The sequence below is a fragment of the Anolis carolinensis genome, chromosome 4 (assembly GCF_035594765.1).
Source record: "Anolis carolinensis isolate JA03-04 chromosome 4, rAnoCar3.1.pri, whole genome shotgun sequence".
Classification (NCBI taxonomy): domain Eukaryota; kingdom Metazoa; phylum Chordata; class Lepidosauria; order Squamata; family Dactyloidae; genus Anolis; species Anolis carolinensis.
In genome coordinates this window covers 181905747-181922675 of record NC_085844.1, presented here as the reverse complement: position 1 = coordinate 181922675, position 16929 = coordinate 181905747, and the positions used below count along the sequence as shown (strand labels likewise).

The 16929-nt window shown below is 39.0% G+C and overlaps 1 protein-coding gene across 2 annotated transcripts in view; it reads right to left on the bottom strand.

Moving 5' to 3' along the window:
- mob3c (MOB kinase activator 3C) overlaps positions 1-16929 on the bottom strand; it is a 40246-nt gene that overhangs the window by 17325 nt on the left and 5992 nt on the right. The window contains exons 2-3 of one of the 2 annotated variants that reach the window (XM_062978335.1): positions 14980-15013; positions 106-656 (exon numbers count right to left, since the gene is read on the bottom strand). In XM_062978335.1, coding sequence (XP_062834405.1) covers positions 106-523 — 418 coding nt within the window. In that variant the 5' untranslated portion in view covers positions 524-656; positions 14980-15013. The remainder of the gene's footprint in view (positions 1-105; positions 657-14979; positions 15014-16929) is intronic. The other variant, XM_003220223.4, reaches the window with a different exon arrangement.

Genomic DNA, 16929 nt, shown 5'->3' with positions numbered 1-16929 from the left:
TGGGGGTCATACGGTATTCGTCAGAGTAAACACTTCAGGCTAGATGGCCAAATAATTTGCCCTGATAGGGGGCAGCTTGTTGTGCAGCAACTGGAGCCAGCTTACCTATCCTGGTAGGAAAGATGTCCTCATTATTAATCAGTGTCTCTATCCAGTCCATCAGCATGCACATATACTGGGGAGCAGAGAGCTTGGTTGGCCTCTTGAATCTGTAGTCATCCTGCCACCGGTACTCATACCTGAGGCCACCTGACATGATGGGACAGGTCTTCTCAGTGCAGAACTCTGACATGGTCCCATAGATGAGATTGATCCGGTTGAAAAAGTCCACCAGATGCACTGCGATCCAGTCATTGATGTTCTCCCCTGGGGGTAGCTGGACAACAGCCTTCAGGTCTAGTCCTGATTTGAGTGAGGCCTGGGCTTTCTTGTACAGCTCAAACCGCTGGGTACCTGGCTCAAATTTCTTCCGAGGTCGAAATGTTTTGTCTTTGTTAAAAACTTGTTTAAGGCACAAAGCCATTCTGGGCTGGACCCAGCCAGGTTGGCAAGTACAAGGATGCTTTCCAATGCTACAAAAATGTGAAACAACGTGACTCCAGAAATATATTTTCCAAAGACAAAAAAAATTGAAGTATACAAATGAATGTTAACTCCTGAAAAATAAAAAGATAAAAAATCAGTTATTTTACAATGCCCATCATAATATGTTCAGATGTTTGGAACAAAGAACAAAATCCAGATTAATGAAAAACAAAGTATAGCATCTGTATAAACTATCTGATCCATTCTCCATTCATTTGGCTCACTTTCTGCCTTTCTCTCTACACTCCGATTTCATAAGTCTGCAAAAAACATTGGCAAAACAGTGGTCTAGACTGAAATCCCAGAAAATAATGAATTACGAAGGATAAAAGTATTTTGCAGATCTACTGACATACACATTTTATTCCCATCACTTGTTAACCTACGAATTCCCAATATGCTACATCTGCGATATTAAGCAAAAGCCACAAATAAGAAATAACCAAGAAATCAAAGTTGATTTTGTTTTTAAGACTACATATTTATTCCACCAAAGTCACAGAAACAGCTTTATGGCTAATCCCAATCTTCCAAATTCCAGTCCAATGTTCCAACCATGAAACCTGTCTGGCTGCGGCCAACATAAGAGAAGCGAAAGCAAGGAAAGATTGACAATCTTTGGTATATAGGAATACAAGTTTAAAAAAAAAATCCTGGATTCCTTATGGGAGTTTCTCATATATGGCAAAAGGGAAATATATGTCTAAATACATTTATCTAATGGAAAGAGTATTATACATTTTAATGATGAAGCAGTCCCAACATAGTTTGTTACCTGGTGATCAGAGCAAGAAAGCTTCACCTCTCATTCCATACACAAAAGATAATTGAATTGAAAATTTGTTCTTGGGATAATATCCTCCTCTACATCTGAAAGCAAAAGGCTAAGGCAGGGAAAGCAGGGCAGGTTTCATGTCACCTTCTTTCTTTCAATAGCTTTGCTGGAGACTCCAAGTTTCCATTGCTTGAGGCAACTGCCTCACCTTGCCTAATGGTTTGTTGTTGCTGTGTGCCTTCAAGTCATGTTGACCTATGGTGATCCTAAGATGAACCTATCACAGGGGTTTCTTCGCAAGATTTTTTCAGAAGAGGTTTGCCATTGCCTTCCTCTGGGGCTGAAAGAGTGTGACTTGCCCAAGACCATCCTGCGGACTCCTATGGCTAAGTGTGGATTTGAAGCCTGGTTCCCAGAGTCATAGTTCAACACTCAAATCACTATATCACACTGCACTGAAAAAATGCTGCTCTTTGAAACTCTCTCTAAACTTTATCAACTGAAAGTTTCTGAAACTGTGCCACAAGAAAAGTTAACAATTCAGCAACTCTGAGGCAAATGGCAACACCATTTATTGTTGAAACTATCAACTGTACTATAATTTTAATGTAAATATTTTGTTCTTGGTAATAATCTAGACACTTTCCCCAAACCTGCCAAGTTGCACAGCCTCCACAACTCTCAGGGCAGAGAAACCTAAACAAAGTCTTTCTCCCCAATCCCAGTACAATTCCCTTCCAAAAGATGTGAGCGTTCCAAGATTATAATGGAAAATAACTTTAAAAGCTCTCATCTGGAAACAACTGGACAAAGACTGTTTTAAAACCCTATCACAGTGAGCCTTTAAGGCAGTTCTAAAAATAAGTATATCTTGCTTGCAGGAAGGGGACGAGTTTCCTCAACAGCTGTGGCATTTTCAGTTCAAGAAGAAAACATTCCTTTTGCTTTGTCACCAGTTTGTCCATTTCTTTGGCATCTCCTGGGAATACAGATGTTTGGCAGTTCACATAGCCTCAGAGCTCTCCCTTGATATGCATGTTTCTAGCTAATTATATTTAAAAAGACTCTTGGGCTTCAGATTCAAGCTCAGTGAAATCCCAGGGGATGAAACAAATATGTTTGGAGCCATGAGAAGGCTCCAAGTACAAAGCCTTTTAAGAACTCTTTTTTTAAAACTGTCATTCTCAGAGCTAGTGGGACCTGTAATGAAGGCACAACCATTGGCATATTGGTCATATATATTGATCATAGCATATATGATGTATTGGGGGATTCAATACAAAAAGTGCAAAAATATGATATTGTAAGCGGTGAAAGCCCATAACTGACCAATAAGGGCATGCTTTGTTATTGCCCTTTTTATATATGATTTCACATGTGATTTCTCAGATACAGCCAGTATGGTGTAGTGGTTTGAGCACTGGACTACGACTCTTGAGGAACAGGGTTCAATTTCTGCTTAGCCATGAAATGCACTGGGTTACTTCAGGCGAATCACACTCTTTCAGTCCTAGACACCATAGGGTCGCCATAATTTAGAAAAGGTTTGAAGACAACAACCCTCAAAGTTAAGTCCATTTCTATTCAAAAATTTCTTAATGCTTGTTTGCTCTCTTATTTTCTCTTTGTTATGCAGCATACATTAATCATATTTATCTACTCCAATACATACTAATGCACATACACTCTCTCTAAACTAATATGTTTGTTCACAATTTGAAATGTTACTTGGAGGAGAGATGCAAGAGGGAGAGGGTGTTTTCAAACTGGCTTTGTGGGCTTTCATGATGTCTGGTTAGTCCCTATTGGACTAGATTAATATAACAAAGATCTTATTATAACCATATGTTATTTATAAAAGACAGCTGTGTGTATAAAAACATGCCCTGTTTATCAAAATAATAAGAACAGAGCATGATCCCTCTACAGCTGCCACACATCTATGGTGATTTGGAAGAAAAGACTATATATAATACAGGGTAGTTTACATCTATATATATAAAAGAGTGATGGCATCAGGGCAGTGGACAAAACAACAAAACTACAGGCCCCCCAACCTCGAAATTTGACAACACAACCCATCATTCACGGCTCTAGGTTGATACAACAAAAAGAAAAGAAAAATAAAGTCCTAATTAGAGGGAGAGGAATAATAGTTTTTATCCAATTGCTGCCAGTTAGAAGGCTAAGCTCCACCCACTTGGTCTCCTAGCAACCTACTCAGCCCAGGGGACAGGCACAGTTAGGCCTCACTTAGGCCTCTTCCACAGATTATCAGATTTGAACTGGATTATATGGCAGTGTAGACTCAAGGCGCTTCCACACAGCTATATAACCCATTTAGAATCTTATATTATCTGCTTTGAACTGGATTATCTTGACTCCACACTGCCATATAATCCACTTCAGTGTGCATACTAAACATAAAGACAACCATACAACAGACATTCAATACCACCACTACTTCAACAATTTCTCACCAACACCACCAGACAACCCCACAGCAACGCGTGGCTGGACACAGCTAGTATGTATATATGTTTTGTACATTGTGTTTTTAGACAATACATAAAGCATAAAACATTTCCTTAATTCACACCACACCATGATAACACATCTGGAAAGGCACGTGATTTCTATCCTACTACATAGGCCACTGTGGTAGATAGCCTTAGTTCTATGGGACTGCCCTCTTTCCCCAAAAATAAGACATCCCTTGAAAATAAGATTTAATAGAGATTTTGCTGAATTGCTAAATATAAGGCCTTCCCCAAAAGTAAGGCCTAGCAAAGTTTCTGTTTGGAAGCATGCCCACTGAACAGAACACCGGAACATGCAGATCGGTAAAGGTACATACAATAGATTGTTGAACATGGAAATAATGGTAGTAATAAGAAATTCTTGATAGGATTCACAGTTTGTCTGGTTATGCTGGTTTGTGATTTTTATTTTATTTTATTTTTATTTATTAGACTTGTATACCGCTACTCCCAGTTTGGCTCGAAGCTGTGATGACAACTACTGTACAATATATGATAAATGTTCATTTTTTAGTTCAACAATAAATGTGAATTCTTCATCATGGAAAAATAAGACATCCCCTGAAAATAAGACCTAGCGCAACTTTGGGAGCAAAATTTAATATAATACACTGTCTTATTTTCAGAGAAACATGCTAAGAAATTTGTATTTCTGCTGCTGTATGTGTATATGACAGAAAGCCATGGGACATCATACGTTCCCATTAAAAAAGTGCATCCAGCAAAAGCCAGAAACATGAAGGTTTATCTCATGCAAACATGGTACACAATTTTGCCCATATATCTGATATCTCTGTAGGGAAATGATCGCACTGTGGCTTCACAACAGATTTTTATTATTCTTGTATTGTTCAGAATTCAGAATTAAGGTTGACAGTGAATGACTTACCCAAGTCTGCCCATTTTATCATTAAGATTTAAAAAGAAAGGATGTAGGACTCCCTGATTCAGCCCTGTATCTTCACTGAAACCCTATTTATATGGTTAAATGTGTTCCCAACCGCACAGGAAAAGGAACAGGAGAAAACATGATTTTAGGAAAAAGTTGATTACTTCCGGGTATTAATGGATCTAAATATACAATTTCTGCACTGGTGTAAGGTGTTCCACATTTACACTACAGACTTTCACCTACCGTCTGTGTTGCCCTTCCCCACCCCCGCCAGCCCAATTAAAAAAACAAACAAAAAACCCCTAGACCTCCAGCTCAGGAAAATTGCACTCCAGAATCAGAATCACAGCAAGCAAGCATGTGGATTAATCAAAATAATAGAAAAATGAACATAATAATAATAATAACCCTATTTCATGTCACTGGGTAACCAGGGCAGAGTTTTATCAAATTAACACAGCATGAACCAAGACCAGCTTTACTTAAACAGAGAACTACAACCTTGAGTATTTCAAAGTTCTGGCTAGCAAAATAGCATATAAATACAGCACACAGCTAGGATAACACAAAGTAAGATAAAATGTCCAATTAATGCCAAAAGTACTGCAAAGCCAGTTCAGGAGCAAGAAGAAACAGTGGTCAAGTGCAATCGAAAAGTTTGATGCCAAAAGTGCACTTAGTCTTAGAATAACATTCCAGAATACAAGAGTACAAATTGTAGTCAGAGTTCCAAAGTTAAGGAAGCTTATCAAGGGTCAAAGTAAGATCTAAATCCATACATCAAAACCAGGAAGGTAGTCCAAGATTCAGATTTCAGAGTTAAGGAAACAACACAGTCCAGGGCATGGTTACAGTAGCACCAGAGTCCAAAAAAGGATTGCAGGAACAAGGTAAGGGTCCAGGGTCCTAACCCAGGGGTAACAGCCAAGGTCCAAGACACAAATACCTAAGTACAATGTTATCTGCTGCCAAAGAGCTATCTCTTCCAGACCCCTTACTTATCCAGAGATCTCAGTTGCTGTTAATTTCATCTAGCCTGTACAGATCATCACAGATGTCTATGATGCATTTCTTGGAGAGGAAAGTCAGCTTGTCACCTTCCAAGAAGCCGATCAAATTAACCCCGTCCAAGCACCCAGCAGCCAAACAGTCCAAACCAGACAAACTGCCGGCCATGATATTTTAGTCCCCAAGAAGTCCCAAGGTCAGTTGATAATAACAAAAGCTAAAATGAATCAAAAGCTAATTTTAAAAATCTAAAGTAAAAACCAAACAACATCAAATGGAAGAGAAGTACAGAAACTGTGAGTAGGGAAAGACACACACACAACCATGAAAATACAAAAAAATTAAAACATGACACATCTATACTACCTCTGGTTACATTTCTATCAGTCAAGGACTGTGCTAACTGTAGTCTCAAGTGCTACTCAGAGTACATAAATCTAATGAAGATGGAGTCATGCCCCCAATATATTCCCTGCCTATCATAACATAAATCAACCTGGTTTGCAACACACCCCACTTCACATCACATACTAGCTGGTTTCCCCCTAGAAAATATCTATGCAAAAGGTAAATACTTCAAGACATATCATGTCTAACTTAGCTCTTAGTCATTTAACAGTGATATGCATTCAATCACTATACTTATCCTCCTTTGGATAATTTATCACCACTGGGAAATTATTCCTTTTATCTTTTCTCCAACTGTCAGATGAGCACATATCTTAGAATATAAATATGTTCCCATAGGAGCTGGGACACAATCTATTCTGTAAAGCACTTTTAAAATCTAGAAGTCAAGATGCAAAAACCCCACTGATCTTCTTTCCACTTCTCTCATTGTAATATTTGCAGTCTATGCTGCAATCTTAGACAGAGGTGATACCCAATGAGATCCATGGTCAGATTTTTAAAGGAAAGCAAAGCTAAACACCAAACTTTGAGACAGTCATATTTTTCTGGGAGAGGAATTCAATGTTGATCCAAAAAGTAGTGCTAAGAGTGTTTAAAACTCCCTCTCTATCTTCCTTCAGGAAACAACTGAAGACTTGGATGTTTCAGCAGGCCTTCGGAGATACAGTCATTAATTAATCAGCCCCAGAGGGTTTTTAATAATCTATCCTGTATTTATTACGGTCTTGCCTTTTATGTGTTTTTAATGTAATTTTTTATCCTGTATTGTTGTTTTAATTGATATATTGCATTACTGTTTTATCTGTTTTATATTGTGATTGTATTATGTTGCTTATATTTTGTCCTTATGTTGTTTGGGCCTCTGCCCCATGTAAGCCGCCCCGAGTCCCCACGGGGAGATGGTGGTGGGGTATAAATAAAGTTTTATTATTATTATTATTATTAATCAAAGATGTCAGTCAGCATATTTTTAAAATCAGAACCAACCAAGAATAGAGTGGTTTTGCCATTCTGGGATGAAGCCCAGAGCCCAAAGAGGTTCTCCACCACTTGAATAAATTTATTTCTGCATTAAGAGGACTTGTGGTTCATTGGTATTTTAAGCCACATTGATCATAAGATATAGAGCTAGCAGGATTACAGGATTCTGGAGTTTGGCTCTTGTCTTTGGATTTGGTGGTGGTGGGGAGGTTGAAAATGATTGACTCAGCCATAAAATGTTTTTGGATTTGGAGATACTGAACAGTCTAGGGCATGGATCTCAACCTAGGGTCCCCAGATGTTTTTGGCCTTCAACTCCTAGAAAACCTAACAGCTGGTAAACTGGCCTGGATTTCTGGGAGTTGTAGGCCAAAAACATTTGGGGACCCTAGTTTGAGAACCACTGGTCTAGGGAGCAAACAGTCTGGAACTTACAGTTTTTAACGCTCAAGAATGGTAAAACAATTGAAATTTAGCTGTCATAGAATCATATAGTTGGAAGAGACTTCATGGGGCATCCAGTCCAATCCCCTGCTAAGAAGCAGGAAAATCACATTCAAAGCACCCAGCCTCTGCTTGAAAGCCTCCAAAGAAGGAGCCTCCAGCACACTCCGCAGCAGAGAGTTCCAGTGCCGAACAGCTTTCACAGTGAGGAAGTTCTTCCTAATGTTCAGGTGGAATCTCCTTTTCTGAAGTTTGCAGCCATTGTTCCGTGTCCTAGTCTCTCACTGGAAGTCACCGGAAGGTTTGATTTGGCTATCACTGGAAGTCATCTATTGCACTCTGCCTAAAAATAGGGGGCTCACAGCTTTGGATAGGACAAAGACAGCCTGAAATCCCTAATGTTTTTTTCTTCTTCTACTGTATGATTGTTAGGATCTTTGAATGCCATTGTGATATATTTTGTGCCTTTTGGTTGACCTACCACATCTCTGTGAGATATATTTTGAATGTTGTTGCTTTTGCATTAAAGAGATAACCAGCAGCTACTTATGGCTTTTCTGCTGAATCCCATTGTTAGTGCCATTTAGTATAGCCCTCTGAAAGAGTAGAATTTAAATTAGTGTTGACTTACCAAGTTACCATTGGTTCAGTGGTCTACTTTAGCAATAGGATTTAGGTCTGTATAAAAGCCAAGGATATAGTGGTGGTTAAGATACTGGATAGTGATCTGTCAGGAGTGCTTTGATGGGATGTTCCTGCAATGCAGGTAATTGGACTGGATGGCCTTTCTGGTCTCTTCCAACTCTGATCCTTTGATTCTATGATGGGCTTCATAAGAGATATTCCAGTTTTGCAAGCATGTTTCATGGGAACTACCCATGGTGCTGAACCTTGTTCCCAAAATAGTTTGCCTCTTACATCAGCTAAAGATGATTATACTGCTATGAAGGAAAGGCATTCTACCTACATTCAAAGGTGTAATCAACATACTTTAAAAGTTGATGATATTCTACAAGCATTCAGAGCAGATTCCAGCACTGCATTCTTATGCATTCTGGATCAAGCTTTCTAGATAAAAGGGTGAAACATTACTGTCTTTTCTGTGGGTGTTCAAAACATCTTATAAGTCATAATATTTGTAAAACTCATATTAGAGATGTAGAAATGTAAATATCTAGATACAGAGAGAATACAATATAATATAATGTAAGTAAAGGGGGTTATATTTAAATTTTAAAACTAGGACAAAGAAGAATTGATTCAAAAAGAAAAGACTCTTTTTTTATAGCGAGAAGAAAGGATTCTGTGGAAGATTTACACCTCCAAAATACAAGCAAAGAACAATTACTCATTTCCAGGGTGAAAACAGACAAAACACCAAACTCATATTTAGAAACTATATATACTTTGTCTCTTCAGCAACATAATTGCCTTAGAAATAAGAGTTTGAGTAATCATACTTGCAAATGAAGCTCATGTTTACCTATCAATTAGTAATCATATTCCCACTGAAGAAATCCTCCAAGATGTCCCAGATTTCTCTTTTGTCTGTCAATTATTCTCTATGATTTCTCCACTCGCAATTTATTTTATTGCAACTGAAAATGTATGTGTGCTTTTATGTGTCCTGTAATGCTGGAAAGGGAAGAAATAAGCATAGCGCATCATGCTGCTAATTCCTTCAACAATAATGCTATAATTCTCCAATCAAAGTTACTAAGAAATCAAGTGGGTGGAGGAGGTGGATTTGTCTTTTGTTTTGTATTAGAATGGAATGTTCTGTCAGATAATATGCAGAAAGGGGGGGGGGGAGATTACAATTTCCATGTGATTCTACCCTCTCCTATAGCAAACTATGAAGGCAGAAAGAATTAAAAGGGAAAAGGGAAGGAGGGAGAGAAAGAAAATCTAGCCGCACCTTTAAGACTAATTTATTTATATTTTGTGATAATCAATGAAGTTCTTCACATGCAATGTCAGAGTGACTCTGCCTAAAGTGAGGATATTTTTTAAAACCAGCATAAGCCACTTGAAGAAATAACTATTTCAAACCAGAGGAAAATGTTTGTTTTATTTGTTTTTCCATTCTATACACACTCTTTCAAGCACCCTCTTTCTCCCATCCTCTTTTTCAGTAAGAATTTGACTATAGAACTACACAACTGGAAAAGCATGGAAAATGCAAGATATGTGCTTGAAAGGAGTAGCACATTTTTACAATTAGAAGTCTTTTAACATTTGAGGGAGCCCTCCTTTCTTAGTATCTGTTTTTCTTTCATACTCAGGGGAATGTAAGCCCATAGTGTTGAGGCAACAATGAATTCAACACCTTCCATTTTTCAAGTACAATAGTATTTCCTTTCCCATCTATGCTTTACTATAAAGGTATTTTCTTGTACAAAAAAATGTCACATCCTCCAAAATCCTAGCCATTGATAATCAACAATATCATTGTGTGCCATGTAGTGGCATTAGTGTATTCTTAAGCCAAGTTATAAAAACTGAAGTTTGGAAACATAAAAGAAAAATGCCCTGCCACTTAAGTTGGAGCTGAGCCCAGAAAAAAGGGCAAGGCAGATGCTAGGACCCAATAGTTTGGTCTAACATGGGTCATTGGCTATTGAGACACTAATCACCATAGCCACACAATTATCAGAGAAGCCTATGATTCATTTCCTTTTCTCAAAGCCAGCCAGGACTCCCTCTTGACTAGATAACTGACCACTTCCCCAATGCTTCATTTGCTGTCAATCATCTTTCAGTTTTTTTCGCCATAAAATGTCAGACTAGAATGTGGAGTGCTATATAGGCACACAATTGTATCATTGTATGTGTTCAATGAAGCTTATAATTAGATAATTATGAATAGTACTGGGATGGGGGTTTGGAACTGCATGTAGAGAAGTTGTCACTGCCTCTTAGAATAAAGAGTGTAACCTAGGTTGTCCCTAGTATATTTGACACCCAGTATGGATTGTTTGTAACACCTCGCTCCACTCTACAAAAAATTATTATCAGTCGTAATCATGACATGAAACAAGTGAGAATACTGGCCAAAAGAAGAAGAAACAAAAACAACAAAAATTATTTTATTGAACTTTAGAATAATGTCAGAATACATAACAAATTGTAAACCTATGTTTTCACATTCTTGCTTGCCTTTCTTCAATAATAAAGTCTTTGCTATTAGGTGGGTAGAATGGCGCCACCTGTGTATCTTGATGTACTTTCCTTCAGCTTTCATGACTCCTTCCTCCAGGTCATAATGAGGGGGGCAGGGTTATATAAATTGGGGTGATAAAATGCAGTCTGTCCTGATCTTCTTGCCAATGTTATATTTCTCTATCTTCCAATTTAACAGTGACTTTTTTCTCCTGAGCATAAGCTATGCACCAGGACAATGAAAATGTGGTATAGCAATTTCTTAAAGAGTCATCCAAAGTGTTTAATGAGTTACAAAACCAAAGGCATTGCTATAATGCATAAAGTATAGGCAGATTTTCTTTTGAAACTCTCCTGTGCGCTCCATTATCCAAAGTATGTTTGCAGTATGATATCTAGTACCTCTTTCTTGTTTGTTTTTAACACTCAACTGGAATTAACTTCAGAAGCCAAAGCATGAAAGTATCTGAGAACATGCGAGGTCAAGAAATTGTAAATCAGAACACAATCCAAACAGAGAAATCAGTAAGCCATTTGAGGTGCATAAAACCAAGACTTACAATAGCATGATTAAACCATCAGGTCATCAAGAGGTGAATTTAAAGTTTGCTTCCAGTAACTAGGCAGGGGGAAGTTGGTCTGGTTTCAATGACACTCAGCTCAGCCCCTGCCATGTGTACTTAAAGAGCACACTTTGCAGGTATGAGAACAGCCTCCTGTTAATGAGAATAAGATGGCAACTATATGGCAAATTAATTACAATAACAACGAAATTATAGGCAGAACATTGAGATCAATTGAAAGTAAAGGAAAAAGGTTAGTGGAGGATTTGTATACAATAGATGGAGACCCTGTAGAACAAAAAGAAATTCAGAATTGGATAGGATCAGGGAATTGGATTCAAAGCTGGGCTATAAGACAGGAAATTTTTAGATTGAGAGAAAAAATTAGAGAACAGGACAGTCCATTTGAGAAGGTGATTAGGAAATGTTTGAGAGAGGAAAAGAAGGTGGCAGGAGATCTGTATGAACAAATTATAACGGTAAAAGAAGAAATAGTAGAGGAAGTTTTCCAAACATGGAGAATGGACATGGAAATTGAGAGGGAAGATATACAAAGGGAAATAAGTAATATAGCAAAAGAAAAGTACAATGTATTAAGGGAAGCAAGAAGGAAAATGTTACAAAAATGGTACAGAACTCCTGCACAACTTTCACGGTTTTTACCAGGGATGAAAGATAGGTGTTGGCATGGTTGTGAACAAAGAGGGGTGTTCAATCATATGATATGGGAGTGCGATCGGGTGCAAGAATACTGGAGAATGATTGAAGGAGAAATCAATAGAATGTTAAATCTACAAATAGTAATAGTTAATAGAAATGTACTACATGCAAGGATAACAGAAGTGAAGAATATACAAAAAGAAAAAATGATTGACAAATTAATAGCATGTGCACAAATTGTTTTAGTGAGCGGTTGGAAAGATAAAACAAAATGGACTCTGACGAATTGGTATAAGTATATAGTTGATATGTTAAATGTAGAAATCACAAATTGCAAATGGAATAATATAGATAAAATTGAAAATATTGCAATAATCAAGGGGATGTGGGAACCAGTTAAGAACTATTTAGAGAATGTACTAAGATGTGGAGTGGAAAAATTAAGATTGAGATTGATATTTCAAATGTAACTTCTGTAGTTTGTTGTATAAAGAGTATGTACAAGGAGGGGAGGGTGGGAGGGTGGGAGTGGGATAAAATGACAAAACAACAACAATAAAAAAATTAAAAAAAAAAAAGAGAACAGCCTCCTGTTGAGCCAGAGGGTCTGCACCATATGCTAAGGTTATGTCTTCTCATATGGAGTTGAAGGTCCTCTTCTTTTGGCTGAACTGAAGGAGAGCATGGCTTCTTCCAGTTCAGCACTTCAGACTGAAATGCTGGAAAAGTGCTTGACTCAGAAGTCTTCTTCATCTTCTGAGAAAGGTGGATTCTCCTGAGGGTGGGGGACAGTGTGACATTCCTCTTCTGGACCCAGCTTGAATATCTGGCATTCCTTTATATATAGTGAAATCTTTTTTTCTTTTCTTTCTTTTTTCCACCTTGCATTGGATCTTAATGCAATGTCCTGGTGGTGACTGCAAATCCCTGGTGTCCCCTTTCTTGGGAATGGAATGCATATTAAATGTTTCCAGTCTGTGGGCCATTGCTTTATTTTCCATATTTGTTGGCAAATTTTGGTTGGAATCTGAGTGAATTCTATCTCAGTAGCTTTAAAAAGTGCTAACAATATGCCATTTGTTTCAAGTGATTTTTTTTTCATAGGCCTTGAATGCATCTTATACTTTCTACAATTCAGGTTAATCCTCAAATGGTTCTCCCTTGAATGAATCTGTCATACTTTCATCTCTTTTATATGATTCTTCAGTGTATTGTTTCCATTGTCTTTTTTATTTCATCTTTATCATGTATTTCCTGCTGGTTTTCTTTCATTTTGCAAATCTTGTGAAAGATGTTACTTTTTTATACCTTTTTGTTCTCCTCTGTTTCTTGGCACTGATTATTATAGGTCTTGTCTACATGGGAATAAAACAACCAGCATAGTCACCCTGAATCTGGTGCTGGCAATCTTCATAAAACACAGCAACTTCTGAGCTTGCCCAGCTTTGTTCCCCACTAAACAAAGGTTGGGGATATGCTGAAACTAGAATATCCTTGAGCTTTGCAGCCACCTGGACAGATGAATCAGATCCATTTCAGGTCACTCTATTGTCCACACGCATACTGCCATCATCACCCTGTCCCTCCCCTGATCATCACAGAAAAGAGCATGGGTTGTCCCTGTCATTGCCTCCACTGCTTATTGGCCATGGAGCTCCCTATGAGTGCCTGGCCATTACAGTTGCATTGGCTGAGATCATAATAGAATGCCTTTGTGATCAGCAAGTAGAGGGTAGAGTGACCCTCTTCTAGCTGATAGCGCAGGCACCCTATTCTGACTTCAACAGTTGCAATAGGTGCTCACAGTGAGCTCCACGGGAGGTGAGAAACAGCAGCTGTGATACGAAGGATAAGAGAATGGCTAACTGAGGCCAGTGTGTTCTCGGCCTTGCTGGACTGGCTGGACACTGATGCAATGCCACAGAGCAGTGGTTCTCAACCTTCCTAATGCCCTGACCCCTTAATACAGTTCCTCATGTTGTGGTGACCCCAACCATAAAATTATTTTCCTTGCTACTTCATAACTGTAATTTTGCTACTGTTATGAATCGTAATGTAAATATCTGATATGCAGGATGTATTTTCATTCACTGGACCAAATTTGCACAAATACCTGATATGCCCAAATTTGAATACTTTTGGTGGGAGGATTCACTGTCTGTTTCCAAAAAGGAAGAGAAGGACAAGCAGAGAGATCTTCAACCTCCTCTGCCAAGGCAGTTCCTAAGACCATCAGAAATATGTGTTTTCTGATGGTCCTTGGTGACCCCCCGACACCTCCTCACGACCCTCCCCAGGGGTCCAGAACCCCAAGTTGAGAAATGCTGCCACAGGGGATTTGGCCTCATGCATTTGAACGCCATCACAATCGATATGTCTTGAATATTGCCCCATCCCTGTTCTTGAAATCTCCACTATACTCACCATTCTACAGGGAAGAAAATATATTGAATTATGAACATTATAATTCCAGGATCTAAACACCATAAAGCCACCAGATTCCATCTGATTTTGGAAGCTAACCAGGGTCAGTCCTGGCTTAGTACTTGGATAGAAGACTGTAAATTGTTGCCAAATGCCAATTATTGCCAACCCATTGTTGCCTCCTACATATCAGAGGAAAGAAGTAGCAAAACCACCTCTGAATATTCCTATGAAATCCATGGGGTTGCCATAACTTGACAGGTAACACACATACATACACATGAGGACAAATAAAAGGGGAAAGGAAGTGGGGAAAGAATCTTCAGCTTTTAAAAAACCCTCTGGCTTATATTTTGTACAAAGCAATCCACTTCCTTAGTCACTGCATCTAAGGAAGTGGATTGATATTAATAAATGGTGGTACTGGAACAAAAATTGATCTTATGGGGCTGGAAGAGTCCTTTAGTCTCCTCTTCCATTTCTGCTGCAAAAGAAACTGTTTCTTTGAGGGGGGGGGGGAGAAACAGCACTTACCACTGACTTGCCCCGCCAATCTTCTCTCTCTTTTCTGCAAGAAAATTCCAAGGTGATGGGAAAAATCAGTTTACTTTGAAGTAAGTCACAAGTGTCTGATGCTCAATTTGCCATTCCTTGCTGCTGAAGCATTTTTTTCCTTTTTTTGTGGCACTTCAATGGGAAAGAGGTGTCACTCCACCTCTATACATTTTGTACCCAGGGTGGCACCCTCCCCCCCCCCCCGCACCCCTTTTGATCTGCCACTGCTGCCATCAAGAAACTGCTTCTTGTTGTCTCTCAATCCAACACACTCCTTTTTTCAGTCACAAAACATGCAGCCCCACGCTATAACTTGGCAACAGGATAGAGGTAATAGATATGAAGCAGGAAGTAACAGCTGTCTTTGTTGTTTTTTTCTGCCATGCATTATAAATGGCTACTTCCCATTCTGACATCCTCCCCGCCCCCATTTCAGTCTGAGTAATCAAGGAAGGTGCAAACAGGCTGAGTTTGAGACTCAGGATCACAGTGTATCTACATCTACATCTATATCTGTTCAGATCTATATAATCTATATATAATTAAACATTCCCCACCAGGACACAAAGGGAGATCTCCAGGGGTTATGCTCAAATCCACTTCTTCAAAACAGGTAAATATCTCTAAATAAGGAGAAAAGAAATGTTATGCTTTTGTATCCCCTGCGACATGGATGCTAGGAGGCCATAGCTCAGTGAAGATACTGTCTGCTTTCCCTGACTTTTCCCTGACTAAATGAATGTTCTCAATGCTCTTAGCACAAGTTCCCATCAAACCTATGCTTCAGCTACTGTTTTGCAGTATAGAGTCATCCCTCCACATTTGCATGTTTAACTTCCATGAGTTTTGATTATTCATGGATTATTTACTGCTACCTCCTGCCATTTTTAATAGGGACTGCAAACCTGCAAGACTAAAAGAATCTGTGAATGTGCAGCAAAGCTCATTCCTGTTAAAATTATACAGGGGAGCAGTGAATGTGGCAAATGGGGGGAGGCAAGAGCAGGTGGGAGAAACCGAGAGGGCAGCATGATGCTGCTGGTTGTTTGGGGAAAACAGACATACCTGTAGCAGTGGCAGGCCCTGCACACCAATGCCTCAGGTGCCTCACTTCTCCCCAGCCTAGCCAGTGTGCATTGCATTTTTTGTTATGGTTACTGGAGACACCTCTGCCTGGATTTGTCATTTGTGCGTAGGAAGGAGAAGGGGCAGTGGCAGAGGCGGATGGAGAGACACTGCTCTGTGTCGGGGCGCAACAGTGGCATTGGCACAAACTGGGCATGTCCCCATTAAAAAGTCCCTTTATATCGCAGCAGTGGTTTAGGGGCCTTCCAGACAGGCCCTATATCCCAGGATCTGATCCAAGCTTTCTGTTTATCCCAGGTTATCTGGCAGTGTAGACTCATATAATCGAGTTTAAAGCAGAAAACCTGGGATCAGATCCTGGGATATAGGGCCTGTCTGTAAGAGACCTTAGTCAGAGGACAGGTGATCGGAGGCAATAATGAAATATAGGTGTATGTCTGTGGCAAAACTGGGCAACCATTTTAGTGGCTAGAATAAGCCCTGTACCTAAAGCTACTTGAACCTGGGAGTATGAAGGGGAAAAATAATTATGTTAAATAGAAACAATAGGAAATATAAGGATTTGTAGGAGTCAACACAGAGAAATGAAAAGTATTTTTAAACAAAATATGGAAATTCTCATCTCCTGACTGGTATTATATCTTAACAGGTGGCTTAATATAGGCATGAGCTCCAGAAATGATTGCCAAAGAGTAACAAAAATAGCCCTGTGACAGACTGCTGTATGCTAAAAAGTCTGCCACATTCAACTATGTGGAGATATTGTATATAAATTTGGGAAATGAGAACTGACTTCCACATGTACCCATTAAAGCTGTGCCTTCATCTTTTTTTCTGCTACTT